Source organism: Lissotriton helveticus, chromosome 6 (assembly GCF_964261635.1).
Source record: "Lissotriton helveticus chromosome 6, aLisHel1.1, whole genome shotgun sequence".
NCBI classification, from domain to species: domain Eukaryota; kingdom Metazoa; phylum Chordata; class Amphibia; order Caudata; family Salamandridae; genus Lissotriton; species Lissotriton helveticus.
In genome coordinates, this window is record NC_136067.1 from 1,269,292,398 (window position 1) to 1,269,312,418 (window position 20,021).

Sequence of the window (20,021 nt, forward strand, 5' to 3'; positions counted from 1 at the left end):
AAACAGTAAAACGTAAGTTGTGGTTCTTCAGATAAGAGCCAACTGGGAGCTATACACCGCCAACTGTAAAACGGCCGTTTCTAGTACCAGGAGGCAGCCGAATTCAATGTGTCTCAGGGTAGAGTAATCTGCGGGTCGCTGGTAAAGTAAATCCCATTAACCTGCAACACTGACCTGCGACTACCGCTCCCGCAAAGACAAACTTCCTCTTGTGTCGCTTCAAGAAACTCCACACGGACAGCATCTTCCGTGCGGCACAGGCAGGGGTGGCTCTAGCCTCGGACAGCAACACCTGCCTCGCACACAGAAGCTAGTGATGCGCATGCGCTGACGCAGGTGGAGGTAAGCTTAGTAGAGTGACAAGGGTCCGGGGATGACCAGGACGCACACGCACAGAACTGTGCGCTGGATCCAGGTGTCTGAGGCAAACGGCGCACCACCCAATCCGCTCCTCCGGAAACTACGAGTAATTTTTCATGGTTCCAAGCGGTCCTGGACACGTGTAGACACAGGTGTAGGACTAAAATTATGTTCCCACTTACTGGGCTGTTATGAAAACAGATAACAATCTTCTTCTTTTTTTATATAACTATCTGCTTTTCTAAATCAGTGTAAACGTGGCAGTGCACTTAGCTTTCTCAAGCTCCCTTTCCCTGTAAGTGACACAACAACGCGGTCCTTTCTGCGCCCAGTGAATTGTTGCACACTTCGGACTAAAGTCTATCAGCTGCTGCCTTTCAATATGTCAGAATAATTCGCCATCATAATCCCCAACGGCGTAGGAGGTTGAACGTGTATACCGACCTACGAAACCGCATTACATTTTCGGAATTGTAGGCGCCATCTTAGAATAGTAAATACTCGCAGCAGACAGTCACGTGTCTCCAACTGATCCCTGGCTTACATTTTACGAATTACATATCCAATGGCACATTAATTGATAAACAGTAAACGATGACTGCTCCTTGTATAAGAGAGTTTTCTGCTTACTACGAACACCTTTTACTTTTGACAGCTGTCATAAACAGCTGGGGAAGCGGCACTACGATAATGCTTATTGGTGACACTGAAAAAGGACTTAAGTAAACACTTGCAGGCTACAGAACTTGCGTGCGTGAACTTTTCTTTTGCCGGGTTGTTGGTGTTCTTCAACTGATTACCGCTGGACTTATGGACCTCGGAGAGAGCCCGGTTTGTGGAGAAGAAGCTGTTGGTGATGGGCTTAGCGCGGAGCAGAGGCACTGGATGCACAAAGCTTTTTTAATGGTAATCGAAAACAGACTCTATTTCTTAGCTCAAAATGTTAATAGTTATCTACTTTTGCCCTTTCCTCCTAGAGCACAACCATCCACCATTCCAATGTCAAGGAGATATTTGGATTTTTTTCCTACAGGATTTGCCGGATTATTAATAGAGGCTGTCGAGCCAAGAAATTAACAGAAAAAGCCAAGCCAGAGCCAAGCAAAGGGGCAGATTTACAAGCCCCTTGCGCCTCTTTTACGCCGCCGTTGCCACAGCAGCGGCGCAAAAATTGTGACATGCTGCGGGGTATTTACAACGTGAAGCATCTGGGAGATGCTTCACATTGTAAAGCCCTGCTCCAGAAGTAGGCGTTCCTGCGGGGGGGGGGAGGGGCGGTGGCGTTCCGGTGCAGGTACGCCTTTCAAAAGTGGTTGAGTGAAATCTACAAGATTTCACTCAGTCACTTTTGAGCCCATGCTGCGTCAAAACCCTGCGCCTGCTTGAAGCAGGCGTAAGGATTGACGCAGCAATGCAAAGATAGGGCCCCCAGAGCATTCCTGGAGCTGCGTCGCGCCTGCGATGCAACTCCAGCAATGCGCCGCCTTTACGGCACAGATGCGTCACGCATCTGTGACGTTTTTGCCCCATGGTGTGCCGCATTCATGGTGGTGGTGGTGGAGCCGTGGCGCACAATAACTGGTGCATCCCTGCTGATATGCAGGGATGCGCCAGTTATTGTAAATCTGCCCCAAAGTGTCTAACTTGGCGGATTAACAAGCGGAGCCCTGATTTGATTTGCCATGTAAATCATACAGTAACCCTCATTTAAAACTGTGATAAAGGTCATCTAAGTATTTAACATGCGAAACCGTTTCAATTTAGTACATCTGATTGTCACTGAACTGAGAGGCAATGCTAGGTTTTAGGTCGAGCCTAGCGGCAGCCCGCATACGCTGCTCGCTCTGCAAGGCATGCAGGGGTCGAGTATGCTGTGGAAGCCTCGCCTTCTCTCCGCCCATATTTTGGATTGGCTGGTGTCATTGTCCTTAGTTAATGCTGGTTTCCGATTGATAATGAGGCTTGTTAGTCCCTCCTTGTTACCGCTCTGTCGCCATTTGTTACCTCCCATGAGGACTGGATCTTTTACTTGTGGCTTCACACAGTCGCCTTTGTAAGTCAGTAGGCACTATTTTCCATTTTTTTCATTTGGAGTGTGGTCCGCTTTTACTTTAGCTGCCACGCTTGTTTAATTAATTAATTTTCTGCACGGGCCAAAAGGGAGCTTTTCTACTCACTAATCTAACAAGCATTTGCAATGCAATAGGTGTCGCATTTAGGCGAGTTTCAGCTATTGACATTGTAAATAACAATACCTTTTATTTTTGTTTTAATTTTTAAAACATAAATAAAAGGCATTGTCAGTTACAATGCCAATAGCTTAAACTTGCGTAAATGCGAGACCTATTGCATTGCAATTGCTTGTTAAACGTGAATTCAAGAACATTCATGCCCCGCCCCTGAGGACAATGTCATTACTGATGTGAAAGGGAAGCATATTGTCATGCATACCCGATATGTAGCCTAGTTTCATATTATAGATGTAGCAACATTATAGTCTATTACATGAAACACAAGAAAGCTTTTTATGCAGCGAGCATCCTGAAGTCACGCGTTGGAAGGTGCTTAAAAGTGATTTAAACAATATAGAAATAAAATAGTCACCTAGGATCTCCTAGGATCACACAAACAAGCAGGGAAGATAAGACTGATTCCAGGTTTTCTAGTTTCAGATTGTGTATTTCAGCCACTAGGTAGACATTGTTCTTTTGGTTTACGTCAAAGATTACTGGTGTCTTTCATTGTTGGCTCTTAAGGTTAAAGTGTGGGTGGCACATAGAAGCCAGGTGAAAGCTCAGCTCATTTTGTGTTTGAGGATCCAAGATGACCAAGAGGTGAGCCAGAGCTAGTCCTATGGCTCATAACCTAGCTTGAGCTTTCAGTGGTTCGCCCACCTCAAATATTTTAGGCCTCACCTCCCAGACAGCTTTTAGCTGTCTGTTTACAAAAGCCCTCTTGAAGGCCATTCCAAAAACCTTTAAAGTGGGCTTAAAGCTTGCCCATTACTTACCATTGGTTGACTTTATTAACAAAGAAAAACCAAAGGTGATGATGGATGGAGCGTTGACAATACAAACACTCACCCCCAGTCAACTGATCTGGGTTTAATCCATCACCGTTCTTTAGCTCACTCCGCCACCCCAGTTCAGACATGGCCATATGCAAATCAGTCTGACCCTGTGCCTCACGGGAACAGCCCAGCCCGAACTGCCAAGCCACGTCTTCCCTGGACCGGAATCAAGCTTCCCAGGACCGGTTTCTGGCATTACAGCCGTCTTCAGCCGGGCTTGCTTGATTCCAGTGGCAAAGTGAGCAAGGGACTCACGTCTGAGCATACCCTGCCAACTTAGGGCGAACAAAGAAAAAACAAAGGTGATGATGGACGGAGCGTTGACAATACAAACACTCACCCCCAGTCAACTGATCTGGGTTTAATCCATCACCGTTCTTTAGCTCACTCCGCCACCCCAGTTCAGACATGGCCATATGCAAATCAGTCTGACCCTGTGCCTCACGGGAACAGTCCAGCCCGAACTGACAAGCCATGTCTTCCCTGGACCGGAATCAAGCTTCCCAGGACCGGTTTCTGGCATTACAGCCCTCTTCAGCCGGGCTTGCTTGATTCCAGTGGCAAAGTGAGCAAGGGACTCACGTCTGAGCATACCCTGCCAACTTAGGACGAACAAAGAAAAACCAAAGGTGATGATGGACGGAGCGTTGACAATACAAACACTCACCCCCAGTCAACTGATCTGGGTTTAATCCATCACCGTTCTTTAGCTCACTCCGCCACCCCAGTTCAGACATGGCCATATGCAAATCAGTCTGACCCTCTGCCTCACGGTAACAGTCCAGCCCGAACTGCCAAGCCATGTCTTCCCTGGACCGGTTTCTGGCATTACAGCCGTCTTCAGCCGGGCTTGCTTGATTCCAGTGGCAAAGTGAGCAAGGGACTCACGTCTGAGCATACCCTGCCAACTTAGGGCGAACAAAGAAAAACCAAAGGTGATGATGGACGGAGCGTTGACAATACAAACACTCACCCCCAGTCAACTGATCTGGGTTTAATCCATCACCGTTCTTTAGCTCACTCCGCCACCCCAGTTCAGACATGGCCATATGCAAATGAGTCTGACCCTGTGCCTCACGGGAACAGTCCAGCCCGAACTGCCAAGCCATGTCTTCCCTGGACTGGAATCAAGCTTCCCAGGACCGGTTTCTGGCATTTCAGCCGGGCTTGCTTGATTCCAGTGGCAAAGTGAGCAAGGGACTCACATCTGAGCATACCCTGCCAACTTAGGACGAACAAAGAAAAACCAAAGGTGATGATGGACGGAGCGTTAACAATACAAACACTCACCCCCAGTCAACTGATCTGGGTTTAATCCATCACCGTTCTTTAGCTCACTCCGCCACCCCAGTTCAGACATGGCATATGCAAATCAGTCTGACCCTGTGCCTCACTGGAACAGTCCAGCCCGAACTGCCAAGCCATGTCTTCCCTCGACCGGAATCAAGCTTCCCAGGACCGGTTTCTGGCATTACAGCCGTCTTCAGCCGGGCTTGCTTGATTCCAGTGGCAAAGTGAGCAAGGGACTCACGTCTGAGCATACCCTGCCAACTTAGGGCTAACAAAGAAAAACCAAAGGTGATGATGGACGGAGCGTTGACAATACAAACACTCACCCCCAGTCAACTGATCTGGGTTTAATCCATCACCGTTCTTTAGCTCACTCCGCCACCCCAGTTCAGACATGGCCATATGCAAATCAGTCTGACCCTGTGCCTCACGGGAACAGTCCAGCCCGAACTGCCAAGCCATGTCTTCCCTGGACCGGAATCAAGCTTCCCAAGACCGGTTTCTGATCCAGGGAAGACATGGCTTGGCAGTTCGGGTTGGACTGTTCCCATGAGGTACAGGGTCAGACTGATTTGCATATGGCCATGTCTTAACTGGGGTGGCGGAGTGAGCTAAAGAACGGTGATGGATTAAACCCAGATCAGTTGACTGGGGGTGAGTGTTTGTATTGTCAACGCTCCGTCCATCGTCACCTTTGGTTGTTCTTTGTTCGCCCTAAGTTGGCAGGGTATGCTCCGACGTGAATCCCTTGCTTACTTTGCCACTGGAGTCAAGCAAGCCCAGCTGAAGACGGCTGTAATGCCAGAAACCGGTCCTGGGAAGCTTGATTCCGGTCCAGGGAAGACATGGCTTGGCAGTTCGGGTTGGACTGTTCCCATGAGGCACAGGGTCAGACTGATTTGCATATGGCCATGTCTGAACTGGGGTGGCGGAGTGAGCTAAAGAACGGTGATGGATTAAACCCAGATCAGTTGACTGGGGGTGAGTGTTTGTATTGTCAACGCTCCGTCCATCGTCACCTTTGGTTTTTCTTTGTTCGCCCTAAGTTGGCAGGGTATGCTCAGACGTGAGTCCCTTGCTCACTTTGCCACCGGAGTCAAGCAAGCCCAGCTGAAGACGGCTGTAATGCCAGAAACCGGTCCTGGGAAGCTTGATTCCGGTCCAGGGAAGACAAGGCTTGGCAGTTCGGGTTGGACTGTTCCCATGAGGCACAGGGTCAGACTGATTTGCATATGGCCATGTCTGAACTGGGGTGGCGGAGTGAGCTAAAGAACGGTGATGGATTAAACCCAGATCAGTTGACTGGGGGTGAGTGTTTGTATTGTCAACGTTCCGTCCATCGTCACCTTTGGTTTTTCTGACTTTATTAACACTCTAATTTGCTTCTTATTCAATGACTTGCCTTTCTATTCGGTATTCCTAGATTTTTTGCCTTTCACAATGCAAAAAAATTAATTTGTTTTTTGCTCTTCATCCTCTTGCAGTCCCTGAAACAAATGTTTCTTTTTCTTTTCTGTTTTTTTGGAGGGCCCATTAGCTGCCATTTACTGCTGGGCATTTCTAAAAGCACTTTTGCATGTCTGTGTTTTACTTTCACTCCCCCCACCATTCCCGTACCTTCTCCCCCACCTGCGCCTCAATTACCCACCCACCTCTCATGATCATTTACATATTTTATTTGAATTTTGTTGGAGGGCTCAGCACCTGTCATTTGCCACTAACCAATCCGCTGTATCTGATCACATACAAAAAATTTATTGATCTATGTGGCATTTGCACCTAAGACCTCTAAATTAAAAAAAATGGTGCCCAAATCATTTCGAAGGTGGATGCGTCACCCTGAATACACATGCCTACAGACTGCCCAGCTCTTTCAATTTGCCTTTTTTGCCCTTGCTGAATAGCATCAGAAAAAAGCATTTTGCTTTTTGCTGAGGCTGCACATCATTAGCAAAATCATTGGCAAAGACAGTAAGCCGACAAGGCGAGACCCATTGGCTTTGCCAGTGCTTGTTTTAGTTGGGTTACGCATAGCCTTTCCATTTCGAAAGCAAGCTTGTTTCTGATACAGTTGATATCTTTATCCTATCCATACCTCTTTACATTTTGTATCTGCATAAAGGGTTAGAATTCATTATGTGGTCTCCTGCTTCAAAATGATTAAAAGATATTAAGAGCTCTCAGGAGTTAGAGATCCTATTTTCTAACAAGCATTTGCAATGCATAAGGTCTCGCATTAGGAAAGTTTGAGCTATTGGTATTGTAAATGACACATTTTTTATATATGTGTTGGTTTTGAAAATAGCAAAAATAATAGCTTTGTCATTTACAATGCCAATAGTTATAACTTGTGACACCTATAGCATTTGTAATGCAATATGTGTTGTATTCACGTGACTTAGATGTATTGATATTACAAATAACAATGGCTTTGAATTTTTTTAATAATTAATACTTAAATAAAAGTTATTGTAATTTATAATGGCAATAGCTTAAACTTTTGTAAATAACTTTTGTGAAGAATATGTTCAGTGTATTTTATTGTGACGAAAATCCAAGAACAGAAGTGAAATACTAACCTCTTTTTGTGACATTTGTAATAAAGCTTGAAACATTGAGAGATCATATTTGACCCAGTTGTTGGTAAATGGTTGCACAGATTGATGCCGTGGTGGGGCTGAGAGATGTTGTGGTGGCGACTAGTGATGCTGTGGCATTCAATGATCCTGTGGTAGCGCATAGTGATGTTGTTATGCCCCTTAGTGATGCTGTGGTGATGCGATAGATAGAATGAGTGGGATAGATAGATAGAGTGAGGGCGATAGATAGATAGAGGGAGGGCGATAGAGAGATTGAGTGAGCGAGATAGATAGATAGATAGATAGATAGATAGATAGATAGGAGTGAGGGCGATAGATAGCTAGACAGATAGATAGAGTGATGGCGATCAGTATCTAAATAAATAGATAGAATGAGGGCGATAGATCGATAGAAAGATAGATAGAGTGAGGGCGATAGATAGAGTGAGGGCGATCGATAGATAGCGTGAGGGCGATAGATAGAGTGAGGGCGATAGATAGATTGATAGATAGATAGAGTGAGGGCGATTAGATAGAGTGAGGGCGATAGATAGATAGATAGAGTTAGGGCGATAGATAGATAGAGTGAGGGCGATAGATAGAGTGAGGGCGATAGATAGAGTGAGGGCGATAGAGTGAGGGCGATTAGATAGAGTGAGGCCGATAGATAGATAGAGTGAGGGCGATAGATAGACAGAGTGAGGCCGATAGAGTGAGGGCGATAGATAGACAGAGTGAGGGCGATAGATCGATAGACAGATAGAGTGAGGGCGATAGATCGATAGACAGAGTGAGGGCGATAGATAGATAGATAGTTGTGTGTGTGGTTGTGTGTGGTTGTGTGTGTGGTTGTGGTTATGTGTGCGTGGTTGTGTGTGTGTGGTTGTGTGTGTTATGCTTTGTTTTTCTATGTTTTGTTATGCTATGTTTTGTTGTGTTTGGTATGCTATGTTTTGCTAGGCTATGATATGTTTTGTTTTGTTATGCTATGCTATGTTTTGTTATGTTATGCTATGTTTTGTTATGCTATGCAATGTTTTGTTTTGCTACTCTATGCTTTGTTTTGTTATGCTATGCTTTGTTTTTTTGCTATCCTATGCTTTGTTTTGTTATGCTATGCAATGCTTTGTTGTGTTTGTTATGCTATGCTTTGTTATGCTATGCTATGTTGTGTTGTGTTTTGCTATGCTATGCTTTGTTTTGCTATGCTATGTTTTGCTATGCTATGTTTTGTTATGCTATGTTTTGTTATGCTATGTTTTGTTATGCTATGCTATGTTTTGTTATGCTATGCTATGTTTTGTTATGCTATGCTTTGTTATGCTTTGTTATGCTATGCTATGTTTTGCCATGCTATGCTTTGTTTTGCTATGCTATGTTTTGTTGTGTTTGATATGCTATGTTTTGCTATGCTATGTTTTGTTATGCCATGTTTTGTTATGCCATGTTTTGTTAGGCTATGTTTTGTTTTGCTATCCTATGCTTTGTTTTGTTATGCTATGCTCTGTTTAGTTTTGCTATCCTATGCTATGTTGTGTTTTGTTATGCTATGCTATGTTGTGTTTTGTTATGCTATGCTATGCTATGTTGTGTTTTGTTATGCTATGCTATGCTATGTTTTGTTATGCTATGTTTTGCTATGCTATGTTTTGTTATGCCATGTTTTGTTGTGCCATGTTTTGTTAGGCTATGTTTTATTTTGCTATCCTATGCTTTGTTTTGTTATCCTATGCTATGTTGTGTTTTGTTATGCTATGCTATGTTGTGTTTTGTTATGCTATGCTATGTTGTGTTTTGTTATGCTATGCTGTGTTTTGTTATGCTATGTTTTGTTATGCTATGCTATGTTTTGTTGTGTTTTGTTATGCTATTTTTTGTTATGCTATGCTATGTTGTGTTTTGTTATGCTATGCTATGTTGTGTTTTGTTATGCTATGCTGTGTTTTGTTATGCTTTATTACGCTATGCTTGGTTATGCTGTGCTTGGTTATGCTGTGCTTGGTTATGCTGTGCTTGGTTATGCTGTGCTTGGTTATGCTGTGCTTGGTTATGCTGTGCTTGGTTATGCTGTGCTTGGTTATGCTGTGCTTGGTTGTGCTGTGCTTGGTTGTGCTGTGCTTGGTTGTGCTGTGCTTGGTTGTGCTGTGCTGTGCTGTGCTGTGCTTTGCTGTGCTGTGTTTTGCTGTGCTGTGTTTTGCTGTGCTGTGTTTTGCTGTGCTGTGTTTTGCTGTGCTGTGTTTTGCTGTGCTGTGTTTTGCTGTGCTGTGCTGTGTTTTGCTGTGCTGTGTTGTGCTGTGCTGTGCTGTGCTGTGTTTTGCTGTGCTGTGTTTTGCTGTGCTTTGCTGTGCTGTGTTGTGCTGTGTTTTGCTGTGCTGTGCTTTGCTGTGCTGTGTTTTGCTGTGCTGTGTTTTGCTGTGCTGTGCTGTGTTTTGCTGTGCTGTGCTGTGTTTTGCTGTGCTGTGCTTTGCTGTGGTTTGCTGTGCTGTGCTGTGCTGTGCTGTGTTTTGCTGTGCTGTGTTTTGCTGTGCTGTGCTTTGCTGTGCTGTGTTTTGCTGTGCTGTGCTGTGTTTTGCTATGCTGTGCTGTGTTTTGCTGTGTTGAGCTGTGCTGTGTTTTGCTGTGCTGTGCTGTGTTGTGCTGTGCTGTGTTGTGCTGTGCTGTGTTTTGCTGTGCTGTGTTATGCTGTGCTGTGTTTTGCTGTGTTTTGCTGTGTTTTGCTGTGCTGTGCTGTGTTTTGCTGTGCTGTGTTGTGTTGTGTTGTGCTGTGCTGTGTTTTGCTGTGCTGTGCTGTGTTTTGCTGTGCTGTGCTGTGTTTTGCTGTGCTGTGTTGTGTTTTGCTGTGCTGTGTTGTGTTTTGCTGTGCTGTGCTGTGTTGTGTTTTGCTGTGCTGTGCTGTGTTGTGTTGTGTTTTGCTGTGCTGTGCTGTTGTGTTTTGCTGTGCTGTGCTGTGTTGTGTTTTGCTGTGCTGTGTTGTGTTTTGCTGTGCTGGTAAGGGTATGTGAGGGTGTGTGTGAGGGTGTGTGAGGGTGAGGAGGTGTGTGAGGGGTGAGGAGGTGTGTGAGGGGTGAGGGGGTGAGGGTGTGAGGGTTGTGTTGTGTTTTGCTGTGCTGTGTTGTGTTGTGCTGTGCTGTGCTGTGCTGTGTTTTGCTGTGCTGTGTTGTGTTGTGTTTTGCTGTGCTGTGCTGTGTTTTGCTGTGCTGTGTTGTGTTTTGCTGTGCTGTGTTGTGTTGTGTTTTGCTGTGCTGTGCTGTGTTTTGCTGTGCTGTGCTGTGTTGTGTGTTGCTGTGCTGTGCTGTGTTGTGTTGTGTTTTGCTGTGCTGTGCTGTGTTTTGCTGTGCTGTGTTTTGCTGTGCTGTGTTGTGTTTTTCTGTGCTGTGCTGTGTTTTGCTGTGTTTTGCTGTGCTGTGCTGTGTTGTGTTTTGCTGTGCTGTGTTGTGTTGTGTTGTGTTTTGCTGTGCTGGTAAGGGTATGTGAGGGTGTGTGTGAGGGGGTGTGAAGGTGAGGGTGTGAGGGTGAGGAGGTGTGTGAGGAGGTGTGTGAGGCGTGAGGGTGAGTGTCTCCAATGAATGTCACTGCTTCTGCCTTCTTTGAAAATGTTCAGTGCTGCAAATAGAGCATGCCGCCCTAATTATCACAGCATGAGGCCCCAAAGTGATAATTATCACAGCATGCAGAGAGCCGCCCCACGCTGCTGGAGCACTCAACTGCACATTAATTATAGTTGAGTGCTCCAGCAGCCTGGGGCGCCTGTTGACATGCTGTGATAAGTGGGTCTCATGCTGTGATAATTGTTGCGGCGCCTGAGGAAGTGGGCGCCTGAGGAAGTGGAGACTCCTGCTGGGATAATTGGTCTTGTGGCCCTCAGGAAGTAGAGTTTCATGCTGGGATAATTGGTCTGGCGGGCTTGCAGCGCCTGACGTCCAACAAACGTGCACAAGCTGCTCAACCTTGAAGCGCGTTCACAGACCTGGGTCGGCTCGTGCCCAGGTCTGTATCGGGCTCGTTCACAGCTGTTACTCCCTTGACAGGGAGGAAGGTGACTATAGTCTCGCTGGTGGGAGCGCTTCGCGCTCCAACGCCAGCTCGACCTAATAAAAACACTTCCAACTCGTGTACTGTCCCATTCAACAGTGCCCTCACTCAACCGCTTTTCCTTCAGAACGACATGTCACAATACAATGCTTATCAACATACAATTTAGGCAGGAAACTCCTGAAAATTATAAGTTAAAAAAAATCTATTGTTTTATCTTTGTGCATATATTGGAAGCTCTATATTTATAGCTAAAACTATTTTTATATAGTTATTACTGGGTTTCTCATTTAAAGCATAACCATAAATTCTAGAACAATGTCTTACGTCTGACGTTTTCAAAGTACATTTGTTTTGAAAATGGCCTCTGTTTACTGCAGTCATCTATTAGCTATAAACCTATATCACTCAGCATCATGCAGTATGGTCATAGCGTTGTAGTTCAGTGTCAGGGTATTGGAATTGTAGCCAGATTTTTTTAATTCTTTAGGAAGTCAGGCGCAGAAGGGAGGCAGGTGCTTTGAGAGTTATGCATATCACACTAAGACACTTTTCATGACAGGCCTTCTAGGCCCATACTTGAAATGGGGAAAAATGAAACAACAGTTATCAGACAGAATTCAACGTGATATTTGCTAAAGCGTCAGAACAACACCAAAAAGTTGCATGTCACAGAGTCTTTTGGCAGTATTTGAGGTTCATGGGGAAAAGCAAAATGCCAAGAAGCATCCTATTTGTTGTAATGCAGTAGCTGAGATTCTAATGCTAAATTCTGTAATTTAGCCACTGTATCACATCATCTCCTATTCACTCTCGGCTCTCATTTATTATCTGGTCAAATCAAAATGTTGGCAGTGCTTGCTTGATGTTTTATTAAAGGTGGGCTCTGTTAACCGTTTGACTTGACAGTGTAAAGAATGAGAGGGCAGTGGGAGCAGGAGTAAATGTGATATGGTACAGTAATATTTCTGTGTGTAAGTTCTAGAATTAAATGTCAGAATTCTTTGGATAGTTGTCAGGCATTTGCACCAAGCTCTTACGAGAATGTAGAAATTTGACCTGTAGTGAAATATGCTAAACATAGATAAGAGACACTTTTTTGTGTCAAGTGTAGCAGACAGCACGAGCAGCGTGGTTGTGAAAGACATATTTTGGATTTACCAAGAACAAACAGGGCTTGCAGCTCTCTATTTGGTTACCTTTGTTTGAGTTTACTCTCGTTCTCATTTGCCTGCTTTTTATTAGGGCTCGCGTGGCGTTGGAGCGCGAAGCGCTCCCGCCAGCGAGTTCTATAGCCGCCTTGATCCCTGTCAAGGGAGTAGCAGCTGTGAACGAGCCCGACACAGAGCTGGGAACGAGCCGACTCAGGTCCGTGAACGCGCGGGAACGTCAACGCGCACGTTCACGCGCGTCACGCTCCTGTCCTCCCGCGTCTCTGCCGAGGCGCGCTCCAGGCCGACTTGCGGTGTGAGTCACAGCGTGTTCCAGCGGCCGGAGGTAGGTAAGTGAGGGCCGGGGGGCGGCGGGATTTTTTGCGTTGTTGCTAGCTTGTTTTGTTTGAGCCTTCTTCTCTCGCCGGAACGGACGGAAAATGTCAGCCACGGAGGAACCCGAGCCGATGCTGCCTGAGAAACAGGCGGCACAGAGCCAGGGTTTCCGCGCCCGGAGCCGCATGTGAATCAGTACTGTTCCTTTTGTGAAGCGCTCTGACACCTTTGGGGAATGTCCGCGCTGTATAAAAATGCCTACAATACAATAAAATAAAGCTGCAGCACCCCGCCTGCGGCCCTCAGCCGCTGCGCTGGTCCGAGGACTACTGCTGTCCTGTCGGTGCGCACCAGCCATCAATACTAGCTCCTCCGACCGCGCCAGAGCAGGCCTGCACGCTGCAACTATGTAATGCCTCGCCTTTGTTCAAACATCCCAAGTGCTATGACACCACGGCCTGCAGCGCTGTTCATGCATATATTTAGTCCTGCCTGCGCTGATAAGCAGGGGCTTGGAAAATAAGCCGACCCTACCGGTTGATTGGTTGGTCTGTGTACATCCTTCTCACACAATATAACTGTGTCTGTATCCGTGGGCGATCAAGAGATAGATAAGCATGGCCGGGGGCACTGCAGTATTATTACAGATGCAGAGAATAACAGGCATCTTCTAGGATCCACAATGTGGACAGGTCTACAGGAGGGTGTGAGCAGGAAACTAAAAGCAATTTAAGATTTCACGGCATTGAAAAACGTTTATTTTCCTAAGAAAAACTCTGAGTGAGCATACATAATTTGAACGACACAAAATGCAAGCAGAAAATTAATTTTTTTCTTGGTTGTTCGATTTATATAAGGTGTTTTTTAGTTTTTGGGTGTTCGATTTATATAAGGTGTTGAGGATATTAAAGTTATACCTACAATTGATTTTGGTGCCATAGGGAAAATGTGAGATTCTTCCGACTGCTGGGTACCTCCAAAAAGCTAGTGAGGCTGGAGTTTACTTAGTCACATGCCAGGCGACCCTGCCTGTGCCTGTCATCGAGTCAAGTGTCCCGTGGCGTCAATGGCCCGGTTCACGAAGGGCCGCACACACTTCTGCTTTGTTGCTAGTTTTAACACTAATCAGGGAGGCGCGATCTTTTAGCATTTTCTGGGATTTCATATATTTAGAGATTTAATTAGTTACTGGTTTGCTTCACTTGCTGTGAACTCTAGAACATGCCGTTATCCAGACAGTAACCCGACATTGCTATTATCTGTCAAACGCTGGCACGCTTTAGCTGGCCATTCTCATCTGAAGGACATTAAGGTCCAAGATAACTTAAGTATAAGTTGCATTTGAAAAGTAGTTTTCAAACGCATGCGCCCTATGACTATGCAGCACATACAACGTACCAACATAATTTCGCAGGACTCTGTCGTAGTACAGTACATGGAACATTATTACTACATAGAGCATTAATACATTGCATTACGAAATGCCAAATAAAGTCAGACAAAACACTTCCAAAATGCTAAATACTCTTCGATAAATGTAATTATGCCCTTACACAGTCACAAATGAACAAGTACGTCTCTCGATTCTGTGATTTTTATTAAATATTTGATAAAGGAGACTGGGGTGTCTGATTCTGTCCTGGGCTTTACTCTGTGAAATGAACATCTGCTAAGGGGGGTGAAGGTGAGCATGTAAGTTCTCTTGGGGTGTCTGTCTGCTCTTCCAGGTGCCAAGAGTCTGCACATGCCTACTGTAGTACATTTGATCAAAAAGTAGCACTTACTTCTGAAGCTTCATATAGAACCAAGTGGGGCAATTTCTGATTTTATTAGCAATTAAGTTGTGCACTTAGTGTCACACATAAAGTATGGAATGTCACACATAAACAATGGTAATGTCACACATAGACATTCTGAAATTTGGCAGCTATGTGAAGGTGAGCTCGGCACATGCTGCCTCTTCTTACAGTACTGTCCAGTGGTGATTGTGGTGGACACCGTTAGCATGGCTCTCTTCCTATTGGTCACTCCGATTTCAACAATGTTACGTCTCCCTTCTCTTTGGTCTCTTCTGATGATGTCATCACCTGTGGGCATAGCAGCTTTACCATAGGATGCCATGTGTGATGATGTCATTTTTAGGTATGGTCACTCTTCCTTCAGGTTGGTTAGTAACTGGTGATGGCATCAGCTAAAGGACGCCGTTCCATTTGTAGGCTTTGTTTGTCACTCTACTTTCCTTAATTCTCACTGGTCAGTAGTAGCCTCTCACGTCATCAGCTAGCTTTACCATTCTCCTTGGCTGTTAGCTGGAGGTTGGACCAAGTATTTCTGTTGGCGGTCAGTGACTTGCGGCCAGTGTCCTTCCACTGCCAGCATGCTTCTGAGGGACATGTTTTAAATTGCATCCCCAAACTCGTATGGAGTGCATGTGTTCTATCTTTCCACTACTGATGTTTGTGTTCCTTATAACCCTTCTCACCCCCACTGTTTCCCCTCACTCCGTTGTATTAGTTTACCACCACCCCCTCTTGCAAATCAAAATAGCGTGAAATTTCGGAGTACTTTACAAGAGCAACACTTGCATTAAAAAGGGCCTCATTGACAGGCACGGGGAAATTAAGGGATTTGGCAAGAATCGCGGGATGTTGAGCCTCCTGCCGAGACTCAAACCCGGTTCCCCAGCTGCAAAATGCACCACATCCTCTTCATCTCTGTTGTATACCAGTAGACATTAAGATCACCATATAAAATGGCTGACACTTCTGTGGAACACAAAAAGCATTTCCGTTATGCGTTCCAAAGCAGAGCTTGACAGTTTGTACGTTAATCTGAGACAATAGGCAGCAAACAACGCCTTTGGTAATCATTCTCTAGTTCAACGAAAGAGTGACGGTAAAAAGTAGGCGCTAATGTTTTAAGTATGAGATCAAACTTAGCCATGCGGGATTTATAAGCCTAACATGGAAGAGTAATTAGCATTGCTTGTGTCAAGTGTAACTAATTCGGTATTATTTACAGAACTAGGTTCATTTAGCTGGACACACAATTATGCATATGTTTACTTTTTCTGTATGAAAACGTTGTGAATTCTGATGGAAGTTTCCTAAACTCCAGATACATTAAGCATTTGTAATGCAATAAGTCTCGCATTATTAAAGTTTGAGCTATTGGTGTTGCATTATTATTAGCAATGCCAATATCTCAAACTTTATTAATGCGAGACCTATTGCATTGCAAATGCTTGTTTGTGTTCCAGCTTGTCCATCTTGTGTCTGTGCCTCCCATGGAGCAAATCCTGTTTAGCATCAGTTTGATTGGCTACCTTCTAAGCTTCCACTGCTATGCTTTAGTGAACTACTTTATTCTTTTTAAGCACTCGAGTAGAGTGCATGTGTTTGCCAGCAAACGTCCCTGTGGGCTTCCCTCCCCCTCCATATTGCTCTTTATCGCTTTTGTTGCATTTCCCCCATTCATCGTGTGGCTTAACCCTTGCTCCCTCTCCCAACCTGCTCCCACAACGGAGTCATACTTTAAACGTTTTTCAGTAAAAAATGTAAGCATTTTCGCGCTACGTTTTTAAACAACGCTTCCTTTCCTTACTATTTTGTATGCATGCACGTATGTGTTGAATGCATGCCCGGGCCTATAAATGATGCAGTGGTTGCACCATTGCAATTTTTTCTTCAATAGCCATGCTGCACAGCAGCTGGTATATTGTACAGCATGGCTAAAAAAAGATTGTCAAATCCAAAATGTCTAAAAGGAGAGAAATTGGCTTTGCCAGTACTTGATGTAAGTGAGTCCCGAGCGCACAGAAGATGGAGCCATCTTGGAATGAAAGATGACTGCTGTGAGTACAGTAGATTGTGAAGCAGAATCAAGAATTATAGTTTGTCCATTTAACATAGTTTACAGAAATCGAAATTCACTCTGTCTCAGTAATAACAAAGGTACAGGAATATAGTTTTCATATTATTCTATAATATTGTTCCAAAGTTTGAAATCTCATGAGAAAGGAATGTAAGGAGAGCCACTAAGGCAATTCATTGCTTCAGATAATACAAGTAGAGCTACAGTATGACATCATGCAACACTTACGTAATAGTAACTATTCACAGGTTCCTTATCCACTTTTTTAAGGGGAAATTGTGAAAGATGGAGATTGAAGTGATGCGTTTTGAGATTTTTAATGAACGTAAGAAGGTTTGGCAATTGCTATCATATTTTCAGGATTTTGTTTCCAAATCATAGGTTCTAAGCATGGGAATGCCTCTTTTGCGCTTAACTCTTGTTGGAAGTAGAAATTTCAAGCATTACACTGTCTATTCCTCCCGTTTCTCTTTATCCCCAGAGGTATATATTAATTTCTACAGGTATCCTGGTAGGTCTAAGTGTCATCATTTTTGCATTATACAGGTGATCGTTAAGGTGATGTAAGCTTCTAAAAGGAGCCCGTAAAGTTGTTTTAACACTAGGTTTACACGATCAGATTATTGTGTGGGTTTGCTACCAGCCAAGCTGCAGCATGTAAGGTACTTTTAATAGGTCACATTGTGGATTTAGAAAACCCTGCCCAGATGGCTTTCCTGCGGTCTCTAGATGAGAAAACCAGATCTAGCACCGAAGATCTTAAGTATTGGAATTTTTTTGTTAAGAAGATACAGTTGTTGCATTGCCGATTTTCTTAGATTCTTGATGTGAGTATAGAAGTTGGGGAGCTTTCTGTTTAGAAGCTAAATATTTTGCTACTAGCGCCAAATTAGCTATGATATCTAAAGGGCTAATGTTTTGGGCCATTTCTAGGTCTCCAATACTTTTTTGATTAACAGAAAAAGAGCTCTCGGAAGTACTACTGAGAGAGGGGCTTGGCTGCACGCACACACACACACGTTGATTTCTATGAGTACATCATTTGATTGCCATGAATATGTATGCTTTTACTGAAAAGAGTGCTTATGTTAGGACAGAACAGTCCTCCCTCCTCAAGGTAACGGACGCACACCTCTGCCCTGAGTGCCTTATTCTTTACTGATCCCTAATGCTGATTTTTGTTGTCATAGACGAGCATGGATCATGTGTGGGTACCATGACACAGGCCTGTCTCATAAATGATGGTCTTGTTGGAATGGGAGGGGAAACCAAAACACTACCCTCCTAGTGCTGAAAGTCTACTGCCTTTACCAAGAGTAAAGCAGCACAAGAGTTTTGGTTGCAGCATACCTTGTTGTGATCAGTAGGGGTAAACAGGTCCTCTTTAACCTATGTTACTGGAGAGAGGCCTCCACGCTCAGTTATTTAAAGTTCCACTGCTGTGTGCTTAACTCATCCTTTGGCCTACACTTGGTAGTTGTGAAGTGCAGTGCAGTGCAGCGCATGAGTGGTGTATCTGAGCTGGGTGTATGTGTGCCTGAGAAGGGTACCCTACAGGGTTAATGCTGTACTAGGCAGTGCATGCTTGGTAAATACATGTGCTGGATGTATGTGTGCCTGCGAGTGGTACAATACATGAAGGATGTAGTATTGTGCAGTGCATGCATAGTGAATGTATGTGCTGGTTGTATATGTGCCTGAGAGTGGTACTGTACATGAAGGATACAGTGCTGCACATTGTATGTATATTAAATGCATGTGCTGTGCGTGTGTGTCTGCCTGCCTGTGAGTGATCTGATACATGGCAGATTATGGGTTTCATTTTGAGAGATCCAGGCCTAAAGAGGAGGTAGAGGAATCCCCCAGGCTGATTTGTGCATTGCTGCATTCCTGAAAGCTGGGTGTGATACACTGGAGAAGAGAGAGCCAGGCTTACTCTGTTCACTTCAAAGGATGCCCTTTGATTTAGAGAGAAGTCACAAAGAAGGTCCTATGCACATCTCAGGAAGGAGACTGGGCTGATGGGGAATCATAAAGAGAAGGGCTGAAGCCGTGGGTTAACCTTTTGATACAAATATCACCGTGGCTAACATCCAGGTGTCCCTCCCAATGCCTCTGCTGTGGGGCTATCAGCTGTGGAGTCACTCCTGCTGTCACAGAGCTTTCAAGAGGAAGCGGCAGATGAATGAGCACATCAAAAGGAAACTGACCATCAATATAAACTTTAAAAGCTCAAAATCTAAATCATATTTAGTTTCTGGAAGTGGACTGTAAATGGAGCTTGAGACCCCAAAAATGGTCAAATGGCAAGCAGCCAGTCGGGCTGTGTGAGGAGGAGAAGCTATGCAAGAACTCTGCCTGGGACCATGACTGGGGCTGCTAGCGTCCCGGCTGGGTGAGGGGATATTACCCAGGGAATCAAATACCACCTGCCCTGGAGCATAGAGCACCAGTGACTGCCTGCTTGCCAAGACCAGAGTGCCCTGTGAGGAAGAGGAGAGCATGGGCGGGAGCGAGCTCCAATGGTGAATCCTGTTGAATGAATTTCCTGAGCAAGGTGTGAGGAACGGCTGCTGCATCAGTCAGGTTTTTGCCCTTGTGAAGGACAAAGTTGACGGCCCTTGTATGCCAGAAGAGGGCTGCTGTGAAGTAGCTGTGGATATCCCTGCACTGATCAGACTGAAGCCCACGTACAGTGAGGTGTCAGTGACCCCTGTATGCCAAGCGGGGCCGCAGCAAAGTGAACGACATTTATTGATATGCCAACTGGGCCAAAGCTTGTGTGCAGTGAGGATTTGGCATCCTTGTATGCCACAAATAGCAGCAGTGCAGGCATCCAAACTGCTGATCGGGTAGGTGCCTGTGTATAGCAGAGATATTGTGGCCCCATATGCCAAGGGGGTCACCGGAACTAGCAAGAAGTGCACCCTGAACTTGAGTGTTGCCAGAGGAGTGCCGTCCCCATGCACCTACATCGGGATGCAAGACTTGCATCAAGAACTTCACACCAGCTTCTCTCCATCGAGGGATGAACTGAAAGATTTACCCTGCCAGGAGGAGCCTCAACAGACCTCCTGTTGCTGCAAGAGTGCAACCGCATAGGAGGAACTTGAGGATTTCCGAGTGCAGCCTACCTGGGCCGTGTGCAGTGAACTCACCTGAACTAGCTGCTGCCCCTCCAGCACCTTTAGAGGGGGCATACTCAGAACTTCAGACGCTCCGATCCTGCAGGTGCAGATAAGACTGAATTTGGGCCAAGTCGACCCTGGGGAAACTTGCTTGCTAGATAGAGTTTCAGTACTGAAACACTTTTACTTTACCATAAAGTCG

At 45.1% G+C, this 20,021-nt stretch overlaps 2 protein-coding genes across 3 annotated transcripts in view; one reads left to right on the forward strand and one right to left on the reverse strand.

Annotated features, from left to right (window-relative positions):
• The window catches only part of PEX3 (peroxisomal biogenesis factor 3), a 490,463-nt gene extending 489,969 nt beyond the window's left edge, over nucleotides 1-494 (reverse strand). The window contains exon 1 of the mRNA XM_078648999.1: nucleotides 175-494. Within this exon, the coding sequence (XP_078505125.1) occupies nucleotides 175-244 (70 nt within the window). The 5' untranslated portion in view covers nucleotides 245-494. The remainder of the gene's footprint in view (nucleotides 1-174) is intronic.
• Nucleotides 495-1,025: 531 nt separating this feature from the next.
• ADAT2 (adenosine deaminase tRNA specific 2) overlaps nucleotides 1,026-20,021 on the forward strand; it is a 158,151-nt gene continuing 139,155 nt past the window's right edge. For both annotated transcript variants that reach the window (XM_078649000.1, XM_078649001.1), the window contains exon 1: nucleotides 1,026-1,266. In XM_078649000.1, coding sequence (XP_078505126.1) covers nucleotides 1,171-1,266 — 96 coding nt within the window. In that variant the 5' untranslated portion in view covers nucleotides 1,026-1,170. The remainder of the gene's footprint in view (nucleotides 1,267-20,021) is intronic.